The sequence below is a fragment of the Spermophilus citellus genome, assembly GCF_964194105.1.
Source record: "Spermophilus citellus genome assembly, chromosome: 5".
NCBI classification, from domain to species: domain Eukaryota; kingdom Metazoa; phylum Chordata; class Mammalia; order Rodentia; family Sciuridae; genus Spermophilus; species Spermophilus citellus.
The window spans coordinates 67689146-67708797 of record NC_138186.1 but is presented as its reverse complement, the minus strand read 5'-3'; the positions used below and the strand labels follow the sequence as shown (position 1 = coordinate 67708797).

General features: G+C 41.1%; 1 protein-coding gene across 2 annotated transcripts; it reads left to right on the top strand.

The window, feature by feature from the left end:
• The first annotated feature begins 1757 nt into the window (after positions 1 to 1757).
• MCM3 (minichromosome maintenance complex component 3) lies at positions 1758 to 19095 on the top strand. Of its 2 annotated transcripts, XM_081296204.1 has the most exons (17): positions 1758 to 2079; positions 3895 to 4007; positions 4393 to 4601; positions 5093 to 5223; positions 7444 to 7682; positions 8139 to 8247; positions 8988 to 9141; positions 9491 to 9622; positions 10204 to 10412; positions 12328 to 12502; positions 12807 to 12933; positions 13666 to 13816; positions 15668 to 15808; positions 16736 to 16836; positions 17087 to 17172; positions 17609 to 17678; positions 18354 to 19095. In XM_081296204.1, the coding sequence occupies exons 1-17, from the start codon at positions 2002 to 2004 to the stop codon at positions 18550 to 18552; spliced, it is 2424 nt and encodes an 807-aa protein (XP_081152330.1). In that variant the 5' UTR covers positions 1758 to 2001; the 3' UTR covers positions 18553 to 19095. The 2 variants fall into 2 exon arrangements, with proteins under 2 accessions (XP_081152330.1, XP_081152331.1); XM_081296205.1 differs by lacking the exon at positions 3895 to 4007.
• The last annotated feature ends 557 nt before the right edge of the window (positions 19096 to 19652 follow it).

Sequence of the window (19652 nt, the reverse complement as noted above, 5' to 3'; positions counted from 1 at the left end):
GTACCACAAAAATAAAATTAAAAAATACAAAAAAATACTCAAAGAACTAAAATGAACAAAAAACTTGGATATGCAATTGATATTTTAAAAATTGTAATTTCAGACTTGCTGTACAGTATCTTAATTACTAATTGATATTTAATCAATGGTATTATGAAACACCTTTCCCCCCTGGTGTTCAATTTTTGGTAAAGTAAGTTTCTGTGGAGAGCAGGATGGTATCCTGCTCTGAGTTACTCCATGATGTATATAGAACAGTAGTTCTCAGACTATGCCTAAGTTACTCTACTTTATAAAGCAATGTGCCATGAGCTACTCCATTTTAAGTCCTGAGGTGGAATGACTATATCTTGTTTATACAAAGTAAACAACCACCCTCTGCCTAGCACAACCCAAAGCACAAACTGTCAAACAAATTAATTGTGCTAAAAAAACGAACATCTGTGAACTTATAAAATTAATCGGAAGCACATGGATGCACTGGTTTATCAAACTCAAATCTAAAACTTCAGACCCATGAGCTTATGGAACACATCAAACCACCAAATAAAGCAACCTTCTCACGCAGGCCCAGAAAAGGAGGAACAACCTGAGCCTGGCTACAGTGAATCCCTGACCCCATCACCTGGTCACTCCTCATGAGTCTTGCCCAGAAAAATTGCCACAGTGAGTATCTTCTCTGTCCTCGGCTTCAGCAGAGACCACACACCCCATTCCAAGCTGACATCTCAAGCTGACATTCTGAGACTGCCTTCTGTCCAGACCTTGGCCGATAAGTTCCTGCCCTTTGACAGTTCTGCGACCCTGAACAAGTTCTTTGGCTGGTTCTAATCTTATCTGAACGCCTACAATGACTGCATTTTTATCTGCTCTCTGCCTTTGCTCTCACTTCAGCCTCCCCAACCCCTGTGGTTGCCTTAACCCTTTCTTAACCTTTTAAGATTGGAATAAAAGAATTTGGGATTGCCTGGATTATGACTATAAGGTGACCTACAAGTATTCGATGAACTGCCACCGATGAAAGTGGTATAACCTGGAATATATTGTTATTCAAAAATTCTGACATTGTGGAAAAACACACTAGTGTTTGGTCTGTTATCACCATAGCTCGCTCACAACAGTTATTTAAAAGGATCCAGTGATCTTTTTATAAGGTGAGAAAGCCTTTAACTTACCGGTTTGCAAGTAAGATAGCGTGGTAATTCTGTTCAGAATTCTGTATAAGAATACACAAGGAGGTTTCTATTTTTTGCAGGTGTATCTTCACAGACTTGGTGCCCTGCTATTTTTATAAGATACTTCAAGCAACGCTATTCAGATAGCAAATGGGTCCTGCATTAAATATACTTTTCCTTAAGATGCTGATTCTAGTTTCGATCCCATAGATTCTCAAAATCAACTCCCTCCGCCATGCCCTTGAGGGCAGTTATGATTTGGATACATTCTAAAAACCATTTGCTTTTATGTTTTCATCTCCCTGCGTTATAAACCTCCATTCTCGTATGTTTAGTTTGCTTTTTGCTTAATCCCATTGCCGGATTAAGTTGGACACTGCTGCAAGCCAAATTGAGGTTGTACTAACAGCCGGAAAAAGGAAAGGACTACAACTCCCAGAACGCAGCGCTTTCCCCGTCTCTTAGAGCTCTTCCTTGCAGCGGCCCAATGAGCAGGGTCCGCTCACTTCTTCTCTACCCCATTCGTTAGCCTTCTTGTCCGAAGGGGCGGAGTGGGGAGGAGTGCAACGTAGGACCCCGGAAGGCATATTTCCCGCCACCTCAAGACGCCAGGCGGAAACCCCGGAAAAACAGCGTCTCGATTGGATGCTAGCATTTTGGAGTTGGAGGGCTAGCCAATCATAATGTGTATCTACTCCCTGAGTCCCGCCTTTTCCTCCAGGAAGGCTTTGTGGCGGGAAAAGTTCGGAAGTTTTTGCGTCGGAGTGGAGCTCATCCGTGGGGGTCTCCGCGCGGCTTAGTAAGAGGCAGTTCCGAGGCAGCAGGCATGGCAGGGACCGTGGTCCTGGACGATGTGGAGCTCCGGGAGGCTCAGCGAGATTACCTGGACTTCTTGGATGACGAGGTGAGGGGGTCGCCGGGATCCGGCTCCGGCGCTTGGTGCCCTTGCTTCCGCAGGGAGGCCTCGTGGGTTGCAGCTCCTAGTCCGAGCAGCAACGGTGCGGGGAACTAGAGGTAGTCCACATCTGCAGCTTGTGTGCAGCGGCTGAGCTGGCGGATCGGCACTAGAGCCTCTCAGTGCGATCTTGTAATTTCTTTCGCGGTTCCCGGAATCGCTAGTGAGTGTTCTATAGGTGCCCTCTTGGTGATCCTGTAACTTGCCCCTACAAGCCTTAAAAGTGACGGCCCCACGCGCGAAAGGCAGCGGATTACCAGCAAGTGCAAACAAAATGGCAAACCCAGCCCTGGCCTTTTAGGCATTACGCTTGATCTTCATGGGGAGTGGGGGTAGGGAGGGAGATGGGGAGCGACTGCTGTAGGACAGTAGTGACCTGTCCGCCAAGTGGTAGGGTGCTCAGATTGTAGTAAAGGAAAAAAGACTTCCGAATTTGGCTGCTTTCTTCCATACTAAATAAAATGCAGATAAAGTGTCTTGTATTCAAAACATTGCAAAAAGGGGGTTTTTGTGTGCAACTTAATTTAAAGCTATCGAATGTTGATAAAGCATGTTGAAAGTTTGATGATAAATTAAAAGCAGTTTAAATGAGAAATTTTTAAAGAGTCCATTTAATTTACACTTTCATTGTATGTGTTTAAGGTGTATGACACGTTTAGATACATGGAGTGGAATGCTTACTACAGTCAAGCGAGTTAGCATTGTTAGGGTAGTTGGCACAAATATCCACAGAGAGATACATCTCTGAGTTCAAGCAAAGGTTTATTGACAGAGAATATCTACCAGGCTGCCTTTCTGCTAGGTGCAGCAGCCTGCTGGAAAATTTCTTAAGTATATAGTCATGTACAACGCAGTAGTTAAAAAAAATAACCCGTCTGGTCCTGTGATTGTTACTGTGGTTTGGGTGGTTAGGGACTTTTTCAAGGTGGGCCTAACTGGAATGTCATGCCTGGGTGGGCAGGTGCTGATTTTCAAAATGGAGTTATTTTGGCCTAGGGACCTAACAAGCATATCTCTATTAAATTTCCATTTTTTAGCAAGGCTTTTAATACTGTCCTTTTCAGATTTCCTATGAGCTTATTTTAATTCCCCCCAAAGAAATGACAGCATATAGAAGAGCTGTTCTGATAATGGAAATAAGGAAGTCATTATTACTTTTTGTGTACTGGGGATTGAAAACAGGGACACTTAAATGTGAGCACATCCTCAGCCCTTTTTATTTTTTTTTTTAGAAGATCTCTTAGTTGCTTAGGACATTGCTAAGTTACTGAGGCTGTCCTTGAATTTGGGATTTTCATGCCTCACCCTCCTGAATACTTTGCCACTATGCCTGGCTTTCTTTATCATTCTTATAGTGTCCCCAGTAGGGTAACAAACTTTTAGTTTGGTGTTAGTGAATGAAAAGGAGAAATTGATGAACATGTACTTGGGATTCAGCTCCTCTGCAAAGACTGAGTTATTTATCTTGCTATGGAGAACAACAACAACTACTACTACTACTACTACTACTACTTCTTCTTCTTCTTCTTCCTCTTCTTCTTCTTCTTGCTGTGGAGAGCTGCTTCTTTTTTAAAAAAATATTTTTAGTTCTAGATGGACACAATACCTTTATTTTATTTAATTTTATGTAGTGCTGAGGATTAAACCCAGTGCCTCACATGTGCTAGGTGAGCACTTTACCCCTGAGCCCCAAACTCAGCCCAGAACTGCTTCTTTTTAGAAACATATAGTTTTGAATCTGTTCGTTTGAATTTGAATCTGCAGGAAGATCAGGGAATCTATCAGAGCAAAGTTCGGGAACTAATCAGTGACAACCAATACCGGCTGATTGTCAATGTGAATGACCTGCGCAGGAAAAATGAAAAGAGGGCTAACCGGTGAGTGGCAGAGGTCTCTGGGGGGATTTCCTGGCTCAGAGTGAGCATGACTCCATTTCTCTTGCCCATATTGTAACAGGCTTCCTAGGAAAGGGCTGGGTAACATGGGATTGACTACAAGCCTTCATTGCCTCTCTTGTACCTATGTTGTTTACTTTCAAAAGGAGGTGGTGAGCATTTTCTTTTCAAGTGTCCCTCCTTCCAAAGTGAATCCTTGCTAAATCTTCATAAGGTGGAAGAAGAAAGTAGGAGCTGGATTTTTTCCTTGACCATAATTATTTAAGAATGTTTACTTCTGTTTTGAGGGTCAGCCTACCCCCCACCCCCACCCCCTCCCCAGTTCTGCATGCTCTGCCTAATTATTTTTTCTCTTGCCCATTTGCAGCCTCCTAAGCAATGCCTTTGAGGAACTGGTTGCTTTCCAGCGGGCTTTAAAGGATTTTGTGGCTTCTATTGATGCTACCTATGCCAAGCAGTATGAGGAATTCTACATAGGACTGGAGGGCAGCTTTGGCTCTAAGCATGTTTCTCCCCGGACTCTAACTTCATGCTTCCTCAGCTGTGTAGTCTGTGTGGAAGGCATCGTCACTAAATGTGAGTGGGCTAAAGGGAGGCACCCAGGAATGGAGGTGGCACAGACTGAGGGAGGCCAGGAAAACAGGAGAGGCAAGGTAGATCAAGGTAGCTTCTAATTTCAGAGAAGTGGAACATTGAAATTATATAGTAAAACTTAGAGGAGCTTAGTTTGTGCACAGTGATTAGGGGGACTTTTAGTGGTGACATGAGCTGGCACAATTGATTAATTCTGCTGAGAACTAAAGGAGTCTTAGCTCTTGACATTCTCAGTTCAGCTATGAATTCCTGTAGTTCTTGGTCGGGATCGCTGGCACTTAAAATTTTTCATGGACATGGTGATGTGTTATATATACATATATAAAAACAACAACAACAACAAGTAGTGTTGAAATAGCTTAACCATTCAGGAAAACACAGCATTAGGAGTCATCATAGGCTTGCGTGGATTTGGAGCCCACCCCTATCACTGTGTAACTAGTTGACTTTATATGCATGTTTTCCATCTTTAGGTTCTCTAGTTCGTCCCAAAGTTGTTCGTAGTGTCCACTACTGTCCTGCTACCAAGAAGACACTAGAGCGACGTTATTCTGATCTTACCACCCTGGTGGCCTTTCCATCTAGTTCTGTCTATCCCACCAAGGTGAGGGGAAATGAATTAATTGGACCTCTTTTTGGGTTGGATTCAAAAGATACCTTTAATTCAACTAATTGTGTAATAGCTGGTCTTTCTTCTAGAGATAGGTAGGGTGAAAAATAAGGTTAAATCCAAAGGAAAGATTCAATACAGGCTAAAGTTTAATGTGAAAATCCCACATTTCTTATTTATTTTTTTTAAAAAGAATACTTACTTTAGAAAATATGAAATACTATGGAAGGATTGAAAGAAAAAAAGCTACCTATGTAGATATTTTTGCAAAGTTATAATCATAATTTTATGTGTGCTTTTTTTAAAAATGGGAAATATTTATGGTTCATTATGTTTTTGTATAATCTGTAAATATTTTACTGGATTTGGGAGAGGTTAACCTAGAAATGGCTTTATTGTTCAGATGGATTTAAATTAAAGACAATGCAAGGATTTCTTATATATTTATGAGACAGAAGATCATTAAAATAAATTACTTTGATGTCTGAACTCAGTATGTAAAGAATTCCACTCCCCCTGGTTTTATAAAATTTTAATCAAGAGTTGATGTATCCAGAGCACTGTTAGGCACTATGGAGGACAAAGATAAAATATGAGTGGATCCTTGTCTTCAATCTTGTCAACTGGTAGGAAAATCAAACATGTAAAGACCTAAAACAAGACTGTCAGAATCGTAACTGAAAAACATTTCAGAATCTCTTGGTCTACTTCTGATGAAATGCGGACATTTGGAAAGCCTAAGTGACTCACTTATGGCTCCAGTTAGTGATCAGCCTAAGGATTAAGACCCTTGTGTCTTTAGTGTAGGCCAATTGTATTTCTTAAGTTCCCCTGTTGTCTTCATTAAGTTCTCTATTTTCAAAAATTCTTCTTCAGAGACACTCTTCTGCTGATGACTATGGCCAAGTTTTTTTTGCTTGTGAAGTGAATTATGGTGGGCCAGGTCTCCTGGGTATTGTCTATGTGGTACTTAAGAACATGAACTTTGAAGTTACACCTGCATTGAGCCCTGGTTCTGCTACTTACTTTTTGACTTTGGGAAACTTAACTTCTCTCAATCTATTTCCTTGACCATAAAGTGTGAAAAACATCTTCTTTAGGCTGTGATAATTACATGAGATAATTTCATAAAATTATAGCATAATTCCTGGCACATAGCCAGTGCACAATAAGTGGTGGGGTTTTGTTTTGTTTTGTTTTTGTACTAGGGTTGAACCCAAGTGTGCTTTATCACTGAGCAACATACCTAGCCCTTTATTTAATTTTTATTTTTTTTTAATTTGGAGATGGTTTCACTAAGATGCTTAGGACTTACCTAAGTTGCTTATCCTCGCCTCAAGTTGCGATTCTTCTGCCTCTCTGTCTTGAATCACTGGGATTACAGATATGCACTTCTATGCCTGGCTGATTATTTTTAGAAAATTCAAATATTGAGGAAGTAAAACAAGAAGATGTGTACTTCTATGCCTGGATGATTTTTTTTTTTTAGAAAATTCAAATATTAAGGAAGTAAAACTAAGAATTCTTTATAGAAGTTTACCATGCATATAGGAAAGCTCACTGAAGTATATAACTTGATTTTTTTTTTTTTAAACCAGCATCCAGACAGGAAACAGAAATTTCCTAGCACTCTGAAGTCCTTCTTGAGAGCCATGCTATCCTGATGTCTGACAGTATAGATTAATTTTACCTGTTTTACATAATTGCTCTTTTATGTGGGGCTTCTTTTGCTTAACATTGTGTTTGTGAGAGTCATCCATTTTGTTTTTAAGGGTGTTTCATATATTTTCATTTTTGTGTAGTATCCATTTATGGGACTAGACATGTTTATTTAACCATCCTATTATCAATGGTTTGGATACTTGTTGAATTTTTTTACTATCGGGAATAGTGCTACTGTGAACAATGTAGTGAAAGGCTTTGGATGAATGTTTCTATTGAGTATTACCTAGCAGTGGAAAAACTGAGTTTAAGCATATATTCACCTTCATAGCAGGAATAAAAATCCTAATTTAGATGTTAATACAGCCACAGTTCCATCATAGTAAGTGTTGTCCCTTAATTAGGTAGTTTATAAATAGACCAGAGATAGGGTTGTTCCCGGGTGCTAAAATTTTATGAAGTCAACTCTGAATTATGTTTCCCATACCAGATGAGTATGGCATTTTTAAGACAAGACTAAAATAACACTATTTTTTACGCACCTTTCTGTAGGATGAGGAAAACAATCCCCTTGAGACAGAATATGGCCTCTCAGTCTATAAGGACCACCAGACCATCACTATCCAGGAGATGCCAGAGAAGGCCCCAGCTGGCCAGCTTCCCCGCTCTGTGGATGTTATTCTGGATGATGACTTAGTAGATAAAGTGAAGCCTGGTGACCGAGTCCAGGTGGTGGGGACTTACCGTTGCCTTCCTGGGAAGAAGGGAGGCTACACTTCAGGGACCTTCAGGTAAAGAGTCTGCCATGAAGTGCTTGGGATGCTGTTGGGAGTTCTGTTCTGATAGTGTATTTCTCCAGCTTGCTGTATTTTAGCTTGGAGCATACTTCCTGCCTACAAAATGGGATACCTCTGATACCACTTTTCTGTCAAAAGTAGGAGTTATTGCTGACAAGATTACGGCCTCATGGCTTTAAATTTCTCACTTACTCCCACCTCCTTCCCATATACACTTCTGTCTTAACCTCTGTAACCCAGTAGGAGATAAATAAAGTTTAGCAGTGGGCATCATTGACCTACTTGGATCACAGACAGAGCAGATCAGTTGTTCATTTCAGATAGCCTTATTCTCTGGATTTGCTGTTCTATTTCAGTAGCCTAAAAAGGCATACTGCTACTGGAGGAACTAGCTCCTGATGTTGGGAACTGAATATAACAGGCTTTATCTTACTCTCCTCTTTGCTCTAGGACTGTCCTGATTGCCTGTAATGTGAAGCAGATGAGCAAGGATGCTCAGCCTTCATTCTCTGCAGAAGACATAGCCAAGATCAAGAAGTTCAGTAAAACCCGCTCCAAGGTCTGGGCCCCTTTCAGGGGACTAAGGGTGGGAATGGACTTAAAGAGTTGTGTTTGAGTGTGTCACTATCTTTGTACTGGATCAGGAGGAAGGTCAGGTGTTTTTCTTTGAAGTTAGAATATCAGTGTACCATAGAGTCTTATTTATTACTGAGGACATGAATGATGTATTATTATATAAGTTTACAATGCTATTATTTTTGTTTTAGTTTATTATTATTATTATTATTATTATTATTATTATCCTTTTTGTGGTAATGGGGATTGAACCCAGGGCCTCGCATGTACTATATGAGTGCCCTACCACTGAGCCTCAGTGTCTTGAGAAGCTGGGATTACAGGTGTGCACCTCTCTGCCTGGCTTTTTTCTTTTTTTAAAAAATGAAGACAGGATATCCACATTTAGAGTTGAATAAAATATATCAATGTGTGATAAAGGTTGCCGCTGAAGTATAGTACACACTCTTATTAAGCCTAAAATGTTTTGAATCAGGAAACACTTTTTTTTTTCCTTTTGCTGGAAGATTAAACATCTACACAAGTTTTGGAACTAGACTCTGTATCTGCTCTGATGATGGTCTGATAATGTGATTTGTCTTCAGAAGCTGTTATAATTCAGAAGAATGTTCAGGCTTGTGTATTTCTCCAAGCATTTTCTGTAGACTAGCACATAAAATAGAGCTCTGCAAAACTACAATGAATCTCATTAGGCTTTATACTCTATTGTTATTCCTGCATTAGGATATCTTTGACCAGCTGGCCAGGTCACTGGCCCCTAGTATCCATGGGCATGACTATGTGAAGAAGGCAATCCTCTGCTTGCTCCTGGGAGGGGTGGAACGAGACCTAGAAAATGGCAGCCACATCCGTGGGGACATCAATGTTCTTCTGATAGGTATGGTGTTGGGGATTTGCTTTAGACTCTTGCTTTGACCTTGAAGACTGATGATGACAACTTGTAATATGTAAGATTGTGTATTCTGCACCTAGTAGTATTTCAGTCCTATCAGAGAGCAAAAGTGGATCTTTTTCCTTAAAATCATTCCTGGTATTCCTGATTTATAATATCTGAAATGTATCCTTCCATGAGTAGTAAAGGAAAAAGTGAAGAAAATAATATTTAAGAAAAAGTTACAGTACTGTACATCTTTGTGGTGTTAAGAACTATGCTGGAAAAGTAGAACTCACTGCAGGGTGGCATGAGGGGCATTTTCTAAAGAGTCATTACCACCTCCATCCCACAGGAGACCCATCAGTTGCCAAGTCTCAGCTTCTGCGGTATGTGCTTTACACTGCACCCCGGGCCATCCCCACCACTGGCCGGGGCTCCTCTGGAGTGGGTCTGACAGCTGCTGTCACCACAGACCAGGAAACAGGTAAGAGCAAAAGGGTCTTTAGCAAAGACCCAGAATGAAATCAAGCATGGAATCTTGAACTTGATCTAGGCACTGGCTTATGTTTGGCAGATAGAGCTGAAAGATTCGTTGGGGCCAGGTTGTAGAGGACTGAGTATCCTGCAGTAATGGGTGAATTATTTTAAGTCTTTGGGTGAGCTTCTATTGACAAGAATGTTTCCTAAAAGATGATTTAAAAGAATTTCAAAGAGGAAAGCTTAGTAAATTAGAAGGAAAATAAAAATGAAGTCTGACAGTTTATCAACTGAGGAAGGGATTTGAAGACCAGTGAAAAGAGCAGGGAGTCTATCTGGTTATCACTTGAAGAGGAGGAGGAAGAGAGAATCTATGAAGGAAATTTAGAAGAGGCTAACTTAGGGGTCAAAGTGAGACAGAGATACTGTTCAGGTTGGACTGAAAAGGTGAATTCGCTAGAGTTTCCTGTAAGCTTCAGAGCCAAAGTCTTTACATGTGCGTAGGAAGGAGACTATAATCCCTCTTCTTTGTCACCTATAACTCAGACTCAGACCATAAGAAAAACTCTTATTTTTCTTTCTTCCCAGGGGAGCGCCGTCTGGAAGCAGGGGCCATGGTCTTGGCTGACCGAGGAGTAGTTTGCATTGATGAATTTGACAAGATGTCTGACATGGACCGCACAGCCATCCATGAAGTGATGGAGCAGGGTCGAGTGACCATTGCCAAGGCTGGTATCCATGCTCGGCTAAATGCCCGCTGCAGTGTTTTGGCAGCTGCCAATCCTGTCTATGGCAGGGTGAGTGGAATAATGCCCTGAACCATGTCCTTGGCTTTGTTTGGTTTTGCTGAATGACTGGGCCAAGAAGTTAATTCTGGGGGAATAACAGGCCAAAGTAAATTTACATATTGTTTTTTTCGGTTGTTGTTTTATATATATACACACACTGTGTGTGTGTGTGTGTGTGTGTGTGTGTGTGTGTATGTATGTAGTTCTAGACAGACACAATACCTTTATTTGTTAATTTTTTTTTATTGTGGTGCTGAGGATCAAACCCAGTGTCTTACACATGCTAGGCAAGTGCTCTACCACTGAGCCACAACTCCAGCCCTTATTATCTTGTTATTGTGCTTGGTTTGGAGTAGTGTGTTCTTACCCATTCCTACACAGCAGAATTCTCTGGAAAAGCTATTTATTTAAAAATAAATAACTTTTTCAAAATACAAAAAAAAAGTAAACAAAATGATCTGTAGTCTCACAATCCAGGTAGCTTGTGTTATTAAAATGAAAGTACTGCTTCATGCCTGTGCACGCCTTCGATCCCAGGGACTTGGGAGGCATGGCAGGAAGATCATAAGTTGGAGGCCAGCCTGGGAAACTTAGCAACACTTCATTTCAGAATAAAAAAGCTGGGGATGTAGCTCTGGTAAAATGGTAGGGTTCAATCCCCAATACCACAAAGAGAGAGAGAGAAAAGATTGTATTCTAATAGCTTTATTTTTGTGTTCTACTCCACACCATTTCACTGAAATTATAGGCTGGGAGTGGAAGAGACAAGAGTTGTGTTTTTGTTGCAGTATGGGGGCTGGAACCTAGGTCCTTGTGCATACTAGGCAATAGTCTACTGCTGAGCCATATCACCAGCCCTAATAGCTTTATTTTTATCAACTTCTTTCTTTCTCTCCGTAAAGTGAGGTAGGAAATTGTTTTTGTAGATGAGAAAATGGAAACATAGGTTATATAATTTATGAAGTACCACAACCAGAAAATGCAGGATTTGAATCCACAGCTCAAATGATGCTTTGGCAGTTAATAATCCCATAGTGTGTATTTCTGAATCCAAATCTCTGGATTGGACCTCTTGATAGCTGTGGTTGAGGAAGGTTCTATAGGTTGGTTTTAATGTGCAGCCTGGACTGAGAACCATAGGTTTTTAAATTGCCAGTAATGTGTTTTTAATCCTTCTGAAGAAGGATTGGGAAGTATAAGAAAATGGCAGGATCTGAATGTGACCATGGTCCACATTTTTTTTGTTATTACCAACAAGATTGTTGGAATGCTTTCTGACCATGAAATGTGAGAAGACAGGCATCAGCCCAAAGGGGCCAAAACTGAAAGATGAAGAGTGTCAGGGTTTGCTTGCCTAGCATGCCCTGGGTTTGGTCCCTGGCAAAACACACACACACAGAGAAAAGAAAAGAATCCAATAATTCAGTATCATTATTTCTTCAATATCAAAGAAAAGTCCCTGAACTCCTAAGACATTTTTGATTTCTAGGTCATTGGCCTTTTTAGCTGAGATTTAATTCATCACCTCATAAGAGATTCCAAGGTTTCTAATCTCTCTGATCAAACTAGCTGGTCCTATATTTATGACAGGTAGAGGATGGACTCACCTCTCAGTTGGTCCTGTCTTGTGAATGAGACCAGCAGAATCAAGCTTGGGAAGGGCAGGGCTGGGGTGATACCATGCTCAGTCTGTTAGAGTGCATGTGCTAGGAAGTGGGCTCCTAGTTAGGTTACCTAAGCTTCAGTTAGGTAAGGGTCGCAAGAAGAGATGCTGTATGTATTGTAATAATTTTAAAATCCTTTTGTTTTTACTAGTTCTTGTCTGTTTTTTTATGGTCCAGTCTTCTATTTTTGCTCCCAGAATCACTTTAGCCTTGTGCTTTCTTCCTATGGATGTCACTTCTGCTTTTTTCTTGTTCCCTAGTATGATCAGTACAAGACCCCAATGGAGAACATTGGACTCCAGGACTCACTGCTGTCTCGATTTGACTTGCTCTTCATCATGCTGGATCAGATGGATCCTGAGCAGGATCGGGAGATCTCAGACCATGTCCTAAGGATGCATCGTTACAGAGCACCTGGGGAGCAGGATGGCGATGGTGAGGCCATGAGAAGAGTGACTAATGGAAGGGGTCCTCAACAGATGCTGTTGTCTCAGGCTCAACCCAGGGGAAAGTGGGCGTTTCAGATGCTCTCAACTTTTTTTGAGTCCTGCAATACCTTTGGGCATCTTGTTTGGGCAAGGCTGTTCTACCCTTATTTGTTGGTTCCATGTGTCTTTGTCCTTCTGGGTCCTTGGTTTGTGAGTCTTGGTTTCTGTTCCTTCTCTGCTATAGAAGAAGCATTTCTCTGGATTAAATAAACTCTTTCTTACTCTCCTTTCAACCAACTTGGGTTTCCCAGCCATGCCCTTGGGTAGCGCTGTGGATATCCTGGCGACAGATGATCCCGACTTCACCCAAGATGAACAGCAGGACACCCAGATTTATGAGAAGCATGACAACCTTCTGCACGGGACAAAGAAGAAAAAGTGAGCATTTCTTTTACCTTCCCTTAAGCGATCAGAGATTTGTACCTCTGAGCTTACTTAGGGCATTAGGTGCTCATGCCAAGGTCATGCTTGGAGTCATAACTGTGTGGGCCTGTTTTCTTCTTTTCTGAGTCCACAGATACATTATGTATTCTGGCCAGTGCTTTGTAAATGGTGGATGATTCTAAAATGTTCTGATGACGTGCCCACCTCATGGTGGGTATGTGATACCATCCTCATAGACTCCATGTAGTTGTTCATGATGAGTTTATGGTGAAGGGTCAGTAGATAGCAAGCATTGGAGAATTGCAAGTGGATTTGGGTAAAGGAGACTTGTGATCGGGTGTTCAAAGCATGAAATGTGGGATTGAGTGTGTCTGTTTTTGGCCTCGGTACAGTAAGAAGTATATAGTATAATTGTCAAAGCCATTTTAGTTTGCTTATACAGAATTTTAGAGTCAGAAAACTGAATTTGAGTAAACTTTAGCTTCTCTGTAATTTCTCACCTAAAAAACAAAGCAGATGATACCTAAACTTGGTATCTCAACTACCTAACTTACAAATTAAAGTTAAATAAAAATACATGAAAGGGCCTTATGTATGTTTTATATAAGTAGGGCAATTATGATATTGGATTCTTTGCTCTGCCATTTGATCTTGACTTCTCAGGCCACTCACCCAGAAGGTAGTAAGGTGTGGCAGGGTAGTGTAATTCACTGTGCCTGGGTCCAGGGAGAAGATGGTGAGTGCCGCATTCATGAAGAAGTACATCCATGTGGCCAAAATCATCAAGCCCATTCTGACACAAGAGTCAGCTGCCTACCTTGCAGAAGAATATTCACGCCTACGCAGCCAGGACAGCATGAGCTCCGATACTGCCAGAGTAAGTGTCCAGAGTGAGCCTTGCCGTTGGGATCCCTTTAGTGTATCCTTGGACAGGAATATGGTATATGGGAGCTTTGGCAGCATTTTAACTTAATTAAAGTTTAATTAAATTTTTAAGATTTAATTTCAACCTAGTTAAAATTCCTTCCTGGTCTGAAGGGCTTCCTATTGACGCATTTTTAAATAAATAATTTTAAAAAAGAAAATGAGGGAGGTGGGGTTGTGGCTCAGTGCCAGAGCGCTTACCTAGCATATGTGAGGCACTGGGCTTGACCCTTACACCACATAACAAATAAAAGAAAGGCATTTTGTCCATCTACAACTATAAAAAAAAGAAAGAATGAAAAAAAGGATTTTATAGATAATATGCATCTCCTTCAGCAAAATATGAGTGACTTCTGGGAACTGACCTCATTTCTATTCTTCTGTGCAGTTGTAAAAATAATAAGCACTATCCTCAAAGAACTTCAGTTTGAGAGTGGTAGGTAGAAAGGTAGATATAAAGATCACGTATACATATTTAAATATACATACGCCAGTGGAGTACTCATGGAAGAATGAATGAGTGAATTTGAGTGCGGATGAAGAAGATGCTGATTTTTCCTATAGAATTTTCTGGACGGATTTGAATGTCAGTGAAGGACTCCCAAAATGTGATGTTTGGGCTAGACTTTGACAAATAACCAAGAGTGAACAACCAAGAGTTGAACAACCATGATGGTTACTCAGAGCAATTTCTAGTAAGATAATATAGCTGCCCTTGAATTTCTGTAAATATTTTGGAAGCAGTATAGTTCACATAGGATTTCATAGCAGAAAGACCCAAGTTCAAAGCCCTCATTATGTAATACAGACGCCTGGATGTAGGCATGATCATCTACTATCTACTCCAGCCTCACACCCATTGTCTTCTGGTATTCCTGCCCCAGACTTTCCACCCACAACGGCGGCATATTTAGCACATTACTGTATTGAAGTCTTCGAATAAGCTCTTATTGTAAGGGAACTTAGAATAAAGCATAAACCTGCTTCCCCGTGACTTCCACTCATGTTATTGTTTAGATATCACTTGTCTTCTTCATATGAAAATAGCTCCCTTTCTTTTTAAATGTTCTCCCCACACACGAACTGTTAGCGTGTCCAAGAGCCTCTCATTGAACCAAGAACTGATCATAATGCAGCATTTTAGTTGTGTTCCTAGTGGGTTTGACAGATCTTTCCATTTGAATTTTCCAGTTTACTAGTGCAGACTGGGGTTTTATCACTTGAAACTGATCCCATTCAGAAAATAAAAAGCACCCGTCCTATGAGAACCACTTCCTGGAAATATGCAGGATTTTTCCTCTTCTTCTGGACTTATGTGAATTTACACAACTTTTAAAAATCTGTCCTCAGATAACCAATTTTATGCCACTCTCTTAGTGGGACCTTGGATAAATTACTTTAAACTCTGATTACCATTTTCCTCATTTATAGAACTTTTCTAAGTTTTTAAGAGGGTTAAATGATAGAACAAATATTATTAAATGATAGAACAAATATTAATATTCCTGGTGCATTGTAGACTGGCAATTGTTTTTCTCCTTTATGTACTTTTTCTAACCTTTTAACTTTCCAACTGTAAGATGTCTAATTTTCTTTGTTCATCTGCCCCTCCGTTTCTGAACTTTCTGATGTAAATTTCCTTTATCATTTTCTTTCTAAATTTTAAGTGAGATAACAGTTCAGAATTTTTCACTTGGACGTTCTGGAGCTCTCTGGGTAGTGTTTTCACCTCCCTTTTGCTGCAGTATGAATGTTGGGCATGTCTGTAGGATTCTGAATAAGTAATTCTTGTTTTCTTCCCCAGACATCTCCAGTTACAGCACGGACACTGGAAACTCTGATTCGATTGGCCACGGCCCATGCAAAGGCCCGTATGAGTAAGACTGTGGACCTGCAGGATGCAGAGGAAGCTGTGGAGCTGGTCCAGTATGCTTACTTCAAGAAGGTGAGGATTGAGATGGTTGGGCCTGAGAGGTTCTTCTAAATAATCAGAGGTACACTGACCTCTCAGGATGGCTCACTTCTGCATTTGGGTTAAAAGCATAAAGTAGCATTTGCCTGCCTGTTCCTCTTTTCTTCCTTGGGAAGGAATTCACAGTTCTCCACCCTGGCTGCACCTGAAATGTTGTGGAAAGCTCTGTGATACAGATGCCAGGACTCTTAGAGATTCTGGTTTAATTGATGTCCTACAGGTTCATTCTGCTGCTTCTTTACATCTGCTTCCTTTGCATCTTAAGTAGATATTTCCTGAAGAATTGTCTTTTGAGACTCCCCTCTTCCCTTTGTACCTTTCCCCTTGGCAGTCTCTTCAAGTGGCCCATTGGCATCTCAAATACTCATGTCAAAAGAGGAACTCTCAAACTTGCTTCTCATTTTGTCTTCTTTCTGTTGGTGACATTGCATCTCCATCATTTTAGATACCAAGTCTCGAAGCCTTGACCCCTTTTCCTTCTTTGTTGCTTGCTCCATTTGGTGAATTGCAGCCCTTGGGGATTTAGTTGTGGGTTTGTTACACTTTTGCTCTTTGTTGTGTAGGGGGTTGTCCTAAATTTCAATTGAATACCTGATTTATAAAGGAATGAATTGTTTTCCACTTGACCATTGTGGTTTCGAACCCCATCCCCATTTGTTTCTTTATTCAGTAAACATAATATTGAGTATTCACTGTAGGAAAGGCCTCCTAGCATTTTAAAGACAGGTAGCAGCCTTACTCCCTTCCTGGGATTTGGGGACAAGAGAGGTTAGATAAATCATTAGACATTTGGAAGGCATTTCTGCTGATGGTGTAGAAGGGACCCTTACTTAAAAGTTCTGTATTCAGTTCCCTGGCATCAGTGACCCCTCAAGGAACCCACACTTCTCTTGTTTCTAGGTTCTAGAGAAGGAGAAGAAACGTAAGAAGCGAAGTGATGATGAATCAGAGACAGAAGATGAAGAGAAAAGCCAGAAGGACCATGAGCAGAAGAGGAAGAGGTAGGGTGGAGCTAAGCCAAGTAAGAGGAAAGTCTTATTGGAACTGGGGAGAGAGGTAGACAGGGTGCCATTGCTACTTTTTCACATCAGGGGCCTATTTTTGTTTGGAGATTGTCTCGTATAGAAAAAGTAGTATGGACAGGCCTGGTCCTGGTGTTTCACTTCAGTTGTAGATAGTTCTGTTTCTTTCTGGTCAGAGGCACAGGATAGGGCTCCCCAAAGTCTCACTTAACTTCTGTGGATGTTTTAGGAGGAAGACTCGGCAGTCGGATGCCAAGGATGGAGACTCTTATGACCCCTATGACTTCAGTGACACAGAAGAGGAAATGCCTCAAGGTGAGTGAGCCTTCCCGAACGGATCAAAGAGGCTGTTTCTTTGACTTCTGATCTTTTTAGAAGTGCACAGAGATGCACTGTATTTTTTCTTGGTCTCCCATTTGGCTCCCTACTTAGAGGGGCCTGTTTTGAAGAAGTTTGTCCCGAGACAATCTCGGGGGAAACTTACATAGGAGGAAATAAGTTTCACTCAGTTTGCTTCCTCCTCAATGAACTGTGATCTTTTGCCAAGCCTGGTATAAGCATCCAGGCCTGACTTCTTTTCTTTATTGTTCAGTTGTGATTTTCCTTTTTCTAATTGTTCTGCTTGGCCCATAAGAACCACAGGAAACAAGATGTGTTTGCAAGCTTTGAGGGTTGGAGAGTGGAGAATATAACTTCTTTGGTGTGGGTGGCAGTGGCTTCACTTTGCTGTTTTCTCCATCCTCTTCTGAAGTGCACACTCCGAAGGCAGCAGACACGCAGGAGACCAAGGAATCCCAAAAGGCAGAGTTGAGTGAATCCAGGTGAGTGGAGAACTTGGTCCTGCAGTGGGTGAATTCCTACAGAGGCAAGAACTTGCTCCTAGGGTGGGGAGGGCGTGCAGTGAGCTGCTTAGCAACAGAGTAACACTGGGGATCTAAGAGGTTTTAAACACTTCAGAGTCTGGCTATAATATCAAACTTAGAGGAATGTTGCAAGGGTAGTATAAAGAACTCCTGGTAGCTTTTATAACTTATAAAAGGATATGTACTTTTTATTTTTCATTTTGTTTTGTTCCTGAGGCTTGAACCCAGAGGAACTTTACCACAGCCACATCCCCAGCCCTTTTTATTTTTTTTTTTTTTATTTTGAGACAGGGTCTAAATTGCTTAGGGCCTTTCAAAATTGCTGAGGCTGGCCTTAAACTTTCTATCCTTCTGTCTCGGTTGCTGGGGTTACAGGTGTGCACCACCATGCCTGGCTAAAGGCCTCTAGTTTTAAAGTGGTATTATTTCTCAATGTGCAGGAAGCTTAATAGTACACCAGGTTAGCTTTAAAGAAAGATACTCATGAGCAGCCATCAGAGGTGAGGGGTGTGTGTGTTAAATGAGAATACTGGGAACACTTCTGCTGTATTGTCTCACTGGGTTTTCCCAGTATGGATCATGCCTGAGAGCGTTTGGGTTTACTGTTCATTACTCTTTCTCCCGTTTGGGCAGGTTGAAGGCATTCAAAGTGGCTCTCTTGGACGTGTTCCGAGAAGCTCATGCCCAGTCTGTGGGCATGAATCGCCTCACAGAATCCATCAACCAGGACAAAGAAGAGCCTTTCTCTGCAGAAGAGATCCAGTCTGCGCTGAACAGAATGCAGGATGACAACCAGGTCATGGTGTCTGAGGGTATCATCTTCCTTATCTGAGAAGACCTCATCTCTGAATTTGGAATTGTGCTGAGAAAGTTTCTCTCAAGTTTCTAAACCCTTCCCTGGCACTAGCTTATACCTTTAAAAAACAATGTGTAAGTTGAGGGACATGGGTGATGAAGTTGGATCAGCACCTGGTGGGAGCTTTGGAAATGGGTGATGAAAACTGCCATGAAGTAAGGCAAGAGAAAGTGGGGAGGACTAGAACTCTTTTTATCATCATTGCAGAAGGACTGGACTGTACATTGCACTTTCCATCCCAAACAGACCGAGAATTGTTTTATGTACATAAATGACTTTTTTGAGTCTTTTGGGGGCACAGCTGGTTTCTTTTTATCCTTTCTGTGTGTGTTGGCTGTTTTCCTTTTCCTCCAGAGCATTGGCTCTAGAAAAGGCTTTGAGTTGGATCTAGAAAAGACTTTGAGTTCTATGCTAGTGGAGAGGCTCTGAGGCAGGTCATGAGAAAGCTTTTTTTTTTTTTTTTTTTTTTTTTGCAGCGAAGACCCATATGTAGTTTTGAAGTAAACATCAAAGACATTGAATAAAGTTAACCATTTTTGTACACAAGGATTTAATAATGGTGCTTTTATTTATTTATTTATTTATTTCATTACAGTATGGGGCATTGGATCCAGGGGCACTCTACCACTAAGCTGCATCCTCAGCTATTTTTATTTTTGAGACAGGGTCTCACCAAGTGTCCGAGACTGACTTGGAACTTGCAGTCTTCCTTCTCAGCCTCTTAAGTCACTGGGATTATAGGTGCCTGTGCTTTTTATGTACATATTTACTTTTTTTTTTTCTTGAAAACTTGGCCAGCCGATTTTCTGCACCCATGTTTGCACCAAACTACCACAAGGTGGCAGCAGGCTGCTGCCATCTCTTTGGGGATTATTTCTTGCTATTGGGCCAATTTTCTTCTTCAGTAACATCAAAACATAAAAGAGACTAAGGTGGTTGATTTTGTGTTCCTGAGTTTCTCCCTTCCTTACCTTTCCATTCCTTGACGGCTCCTGTCCTCCAGTCAGTATGGCTCTCACTCAAGTACTTGTCACAGGGAAGAAGACTCTTACTTCTAGCTTGTGACAATAGATTCT

Excerpts from the sequence above, each read along its gene's own strand:
- MCM3 (XM_081296204.1), top strand. The coding sequence starts at position 2,002 with ATGGCAGGGACCGTGGTCCTGGACGATGTGGAGCTCCGGGAGGCTCAG. Across the intron at positions 9,142-9,490 it reads CATCAATGTTCTTCTGATAG|GAGACCCATCAGTTGCCAAG; the intron begins GTATGGTGTTGG and ends TCCATCCCACAG. Across the intron at positions 16,837-17,086 it reads CATGAGCAGAAGAGGAAGAG|GAGGAAGACTCGGCAGTCGG; the intron begins GTAGGGTGGAGC and ends TGGATGTTTTAG.